The 5844-nt window shown below is 44.5% G+C and overlaps 1 protein-coding gene across 1 annotated transcript; it reads left to right on the top strand.

Moving 5' to 3' along the window:
* Positions 1 to 4198: 4198 nt before the first annotated feature.
* On the top strand, positions 4199 to 5146 carry LOC125512768 (NDR1/HIN1-like protein 26). The gene has a single exon (XM_048677850.2). The coding sequence runs from the start codon at positions 4214 to 4216 to the stop codon at positions 4970 to 4972; it is 759 nt and encodes a 252-aa protein (XP_048533807.2). The 5' UTR covers positions 4199 to 4213; the 3' UTR covers positions 4973 to 5146.
* The last annotated feature ends 698 nt before the right edge of the window (positions 5147 to 5844 follow it).

Genomic DNA, 5844 nt, shown 5'->3' on the forward strand with positions numbered 1-5844 from the left:
CGTGCAAGAGGGTTGTCAATCCCCTTGTACTTGTTAATTGCAAGGATTAAATCTTAAGTGGTAGATAGATAATATAAAAGGAAAATAAAAGTAAATAAATTACAACAAATATTTTTAGGGTTTTAGTAAATATAAAGTGAATGGAGCATGGGGGCATAGCGTTCACTAGAGGCACCTCTCTCATAAGCATATCAATAGTGGGTAAACAAATTACCGTTGGGCAATTGATAGAGTAGCGCATAGTTATGATGATTCTTCATGGCATGATCAATATATAGGCATTACGTCCGAGACAAGTAGACTGACATCCATTTGCATCTACTACTATTACTCCACCCCAAGACCGCTATCCATCATGCATCTAAAAGTATTAAGTCCATAACAAAGAGAGTAATGCCTGAAGCATGATGACATAATGTAGACAAAGCAAGACCAAATAATATGTTCGAGCCCCATCGTTTTACACTTAGTAGAAACAATACAAAAACATTTCTCGCAACTCCTCCTGACACAGAGTAAGGACACAACAAGATTGAACCTACCACCAAGCACCTCCCCACTGAAGATAAATGAATCTAATTGGTTGAAAGAGATAGATAGACCGGAGAGAAATACAAGGCTATAAAATCTACATAAATAAAACTCAGAAAAGACTCAAATACTTTCATTGAATAATCTGACCAAACCCATAATTCACCGTATCCCCAACAAACACACCGCAAAAGTTTACATCATATTGATCTTAGATGAGATCATTGTATTGAAGATCAAGAGAGAGAGAGAGAGAGAGAGAGAGAGAGAGATCTAGCTACTGCTATGGACCCGTAGGTCATGTGGGAACTTCTCACACATCATCTGGAGGCAACAAAGGTTGATGAAGATGGTCTTCGTGATCGATTTTTCATCTGGCAGAGTACTAGAAAAGTCCTTCAGATGGGATCACGGAAGAATAGAGGCTTGCGGCGATGAAAGTAGTTTTTTGGACCTCTCCTGGGGGTTTCTGGATATATGAGAATTTGTAGCATTGGAATTAGGTCAAACGGAGCCAAAGGGGGGCCACAAGGCACCAGGGCGCGCCCCCCTGCCTGGCCGCTCCCTCGTGCAGCGTCTGGTCTCCTCCCGAAGCTTCCAGGGTCTATTTTTGTTTAGAAATAATCATCAAAAAGTTTCATCATGTTTGGACACTGAGTTAATAGGTTAGTTCCTAAAAATGATATAAAATGACATGTAAAGCATACAAAATTGATAATATAATAGTATGAAACAATCAAAAATTGTAGATACATCGGAGACATATCACGATGGCGCACCATAGACCAAGCGAAGGAGGATGTCCTACTGGAGCTTGGCAGAGGCGAGGTCCTGGGAGGAGACACCATGGAGCCTACGCCAGCTGCTCATGGGCTCAGCGAGGACGAGCATTGGGCCGGGATAGAGATTGCATCCTCATTTGCTCTCGTCAATAGTTCTTATTTCCTTCTCTTTATCACACGCCGACACGACTGAATCGTCATTAACCAGTAGTGGAATTGTGCGAAGAGCCATCCTGAGGCTGAGCGTGGAGCCGGCTGTCGAGACCTACTATCGAGGTAGTGGCACCGACTGCTTTCTCTTTAGCTCACCCAAGTATAACTACTTATCCTCCCCTTCCCTCCTTAATTTTAGTTTTGTGGCTGCACGAATTGACATGAATACAGTGTAATTTGAGTTATATTTTCTTATAAATATGTAATATCGTGTACATAAATTGTCTCGGTTAAACGAACATTTTTTTATTTAGCAATACGTCTGCGCCTTAACTTAACGTGCAGGTGACTTAGTTGGGACACCAGCTCGCTAGCTTGCACTATAAGGGCTGACTAGAGCTCCCGGTTTACGCTCCTTCACTATGTGAATTTGGGGTGGCCCAAGTAGCGCAGGCTCCTCTTCCGTTATTTTGTTTTTCTCATTTTTATTTTTATTTGTTTTCTTTTCTTTTTTCAATTTTCATTTTCTTTTCTTCATGTTCTTTTTTTTTCTTTTGCTTTCCTTTTTCTTTTTTCATTTTGCAATGTCTTTTCAAATTCTCAAACATTGTCTGAAATGGTGAACATTTTTTTTGAAATTATAAACATATTTCAGTTTGCAAATATTTTTGAATTGTGTCCACTTTTTTTAAAATTCTGAACTTTTTTTGTAACAGCGAACAATTTTGAAATTTGAGAACATTTGTTTTACAAATTTGCAACATTTTTCAAAATTATGAACATTCTTTTACAAATTCACAAACTTTTTTTCCAACCGTGATATTTTTTCCAATTTGCGAACAATATTTGAAATCATGAACATTTTTACAAGTCATATTTTTTTAATTCATGAACGATTTTTTAAATTCGTGAACATTTTTTGAATTAGCTTCATGAACTTTTTCCAAATTTGGGGACACTTTTTGAATTCATGAACATTTTTTTAAATCACTAATATTTTTTGAATTCACCAACATTTTTCAAATTCAAAGCGTTTTTTCAAACTCATGAACATTTTTTGAATTTGAGGGAATTTTTAAATTTTGAGAAGATTTTAAAATTTGGTTTTGTTGAAATCTTGAACATTTTTAATGAAGTAAATAAAAATAAAAAATAAAAGGAAAAAAATTGGGGTGGGGGTGGGTGGGTGGGTGGGAATCTCACGCCCCACACAAGGGCCAGCCCAAAAGCATGCGTGAGAGGGGGGTGTTTGCTCGTTCTCCGCCGTGCAGGTCAATGAATAGGAGGTCCCGCCGGACAGTCCAGACTGATTCATCCAGACGGTCCGGATGAATGCCTGGATGCTAAAACAGGCTAGCCCATGTATGCCAGCTACCACCCTTCGTCCCTTACCTATACATACATTTCCTTGGGTCAGATCTAGGGTTAGTAATAACATAAACTGAGAACTTGATAGAGCTTTGGTCATCTAACTTCCGAAATTGGGATAAGACCTCCAAGGGGAGAAGACTCTATGAGGAGTACAAGCCCACCCATGGGAGAAGACTCCGTTCGACTACAATACCCCCACAGGTGAAGGATTCCATGAAGCACAAGACCTCCATCTCTAAAATTTGGGGATGAACTATGTTTCTTCGTTTTACCTTTCTCCCTCGGAGTTGTTGGATCAATTGTACCTCGTTCAGTAGAATTGGCCGTGAGATGTATGGTCGGTTTGAGGATCTTATGTTTCTTGAGTGAATCCTACTTGTATATACTCCCTCCGTCCGGAAATACTTGTCTTCGAAATGGATAAAATTGATGTATCTATAACTAAAATAAGTCTAGATACAACCATTTCAAGGACAAGTATTTCCGGACGGAGGGAGTATGTGTGTTGACTAGTGTTTTTTCACTCTTGTTCTTTGTGTCTCTTATGTTCTTACACTCCTCCACCTTCAATTTGTGAAATCGGACACACGTCCCGGAATGATCTGTAACTCGTTTGGTGCTAGTTATGATGTTGCCAATTTTTTTTTATAATAACACCTAGCCTCACATCCCTTAGCACCAGTGCTAGTAAATTTCCCCACATCTTAGTTGATATGTGTTATTGAGTAAAAGGGTTTTTGCTTAGTGCAGTAATCTGAGAGTTACTATTCACTTATGAAGAATAGATTATTGTGACAAGAGGAATAATTTGAGTGGGGCTGAGGATGAGTGAGGTAGCAGACTTGAATGTTCGAGTATCCACTTTGGTATATCTTTGCCTTTTCTTGTTCCTCATGGCAATTCATTCATGCTTCACACACAGACATGAAGAATCCATCCCCACTTTCCTTCCAGCACCAGCAGAGGGCAGAGGGAGATCACATAGCTAGCTTCCTACTTTGTGAAAAGCAAGAAGAGAAAGGGAGAAAGGTTGCTTTCCATCTCCCACTTTCCTAGATTATATGATGGTCATGATGATTACCAGCTTCCTTAATCACCTTTGCTCGCTCTTGTCTGGTCTTAAGTCTTAACTGCTAGCTAATTCACCAGCCATGGATATACACATGCATCTTCCTTGGCAGCTTTAGCATCTTGTGATGTAGCCTAGCCAGCCATGGACGTCTCCATCAGGGCAGGCAGGCAGGCAGGGGCAGGTGCTTTTCTTCCCCTCAGGCCAAAGGGGAAAATGGAGTGGAAAGACAACATGATGGTTGATGCAGCAGCAAGCAAGAAACCATACATTTCGATCATCATAATTCATAATCACCACTAAGAAGATGTTTACAAAGTCTCAAAGTTTATTAGTGGTTATATCAACTACCACTAACTATAACCAGAGAAAATATATACTGGTAGTGCCACTCACAAACCTTATCTCAGCTCACACGCACGCCTCTCTCTCTCTCCTCTTGTGCACCACCATGTCTCGCATCACGGATGACCCCGAGCACTCCCCGAGGGACTGCGCCACCAAGCACCGCCACCACCACTCGGCTGGGCGCCGCCGGCTGCTGATCGGGGCGTTGTCGGCGGCGGCCTCGCTGCTGGCCTTGGCCATCATACTCTGGCTCACCCTCCGCCCTTCCAGCCCGCGCTTCACGCTGCTGGCCGCCACCGCCACCGCCCCCAACGCCACCGCCGGCGGCATCGTGCGGCTCGACGCGGCCTTCGTCGCGCACAACCCCAACGCGCGCGCCGCCGCGCTCTACGACCGGCTCCAGGCGCGCGCGTCCTACGCCGGTGTCCAGCTCGCCGCCACCGCGCCGCTCCCGCCGTTCCAGCAGGCCCAGGGCGACGCCGTGCTCACCGCCTCGCTCTCGGCGTCATCTGCGGCGGCGTCGGCAGCCGAAACCGCAGAGGCCGGGCGCACGACGCTGCTGCTGAGGCTGCGCGTCGAGGGGCAGCTCCGGTGGAAGGTGTCCGCCTGGGTGTCCGGCAGCCGCGCCCTCGCCGCCGAGTGCGTCGCTGTCGTCGTGCCGTCGCAGCTCACGGCCGTCGTCGTGCAGGGTTCCCAGTGCGCCACCACCCTCCAGTGAATGAATAATAAATCTACATATGTGCACATATGTATGCATCAGTCGATAAATTACTTTTGCAATTAGCGCCTGTGTTTAGCTTAATTGCACTATTGTTCTTGTACTTATGAGAGACATTCTACGTCCTCTGCTTAATTTTTTTAAAAGGAGAAGATCCACGGCACGTGCATGTTATGGTTGCCGCGTTTGCTAAATCTCAGGTTCCTGAGAAAGTTATAGCGTTAGTCATTTGTGCTTCCCCCTGAGGCCAAAGGCGAGGAGGACGTGAGGAGCGACATGAACGATCGTCGGCCACGGCGAGGCCAAGCCATGAACGAGCAGGAGCCGGTGGGTCTGAGACAAAAACTTGACAGGTATATGCCGGGACGAGGACGGTGATGCAGGGGTTACCGGAGTGAACATGCATACTAAAATGTGTCTAGATACATACAATTCAATAAAACGCTAAAATGTCTTATATTAGTAAACGGGGGGCCATGTTACAGCGTGGCAATGACTTGAAAGATATTGGATTTGCCTTCTTGACTCTAGGGTGGGGAGGGCGTCATGGATGGCGCAAGCCTCCCCCCCCCTCCTCTCCCTGATGGCGGTGGCGGATCGGCACAAACACATGGGGATGGGATCAAGGCGGATAGCGAGGGACTCCTCCTTGACAATCCATGAGAAAGTATGGTATAAAGGAGAGAAGGTGAGATGGCATCATTTGGTTTTAAAGAAGAGGACTCTAGCAAGAAATTTCTCACTATGGCGTGAAACCGAGCGAGAAGCGGAGGGTCACATAGGAAATGGGAAGGGACTTTTGTGTTGTGCCCGCATGTTGAAGATAACATAAATGATAGTTCAAACAACCATAACCCCCCTGGTCTGGATAT

Source organism: Triticum urartu, chromosome 6A (assembly GCF_056163025.1).
Source record: "Triticum urartu cultivar PI428250 chromosome 6A, HENAU_Tu73, whole genome shotgun sequence".
NCBI lineage: Eukaryota > Viridiplantae > Streptophyta > Magnoliopsida > Poales > Poaceae > Triticum > Triticum urartu.

Bases quoted from the DNA above. Each gene is read 5' to 3' on its own strand.
- LOC125512768 (XM_048677850.2), top strand. From the start codon at position 4,214: ATGTTTACAAAGTCTCAAAGTTTATTAGTGGTTATATCAACTACCACT.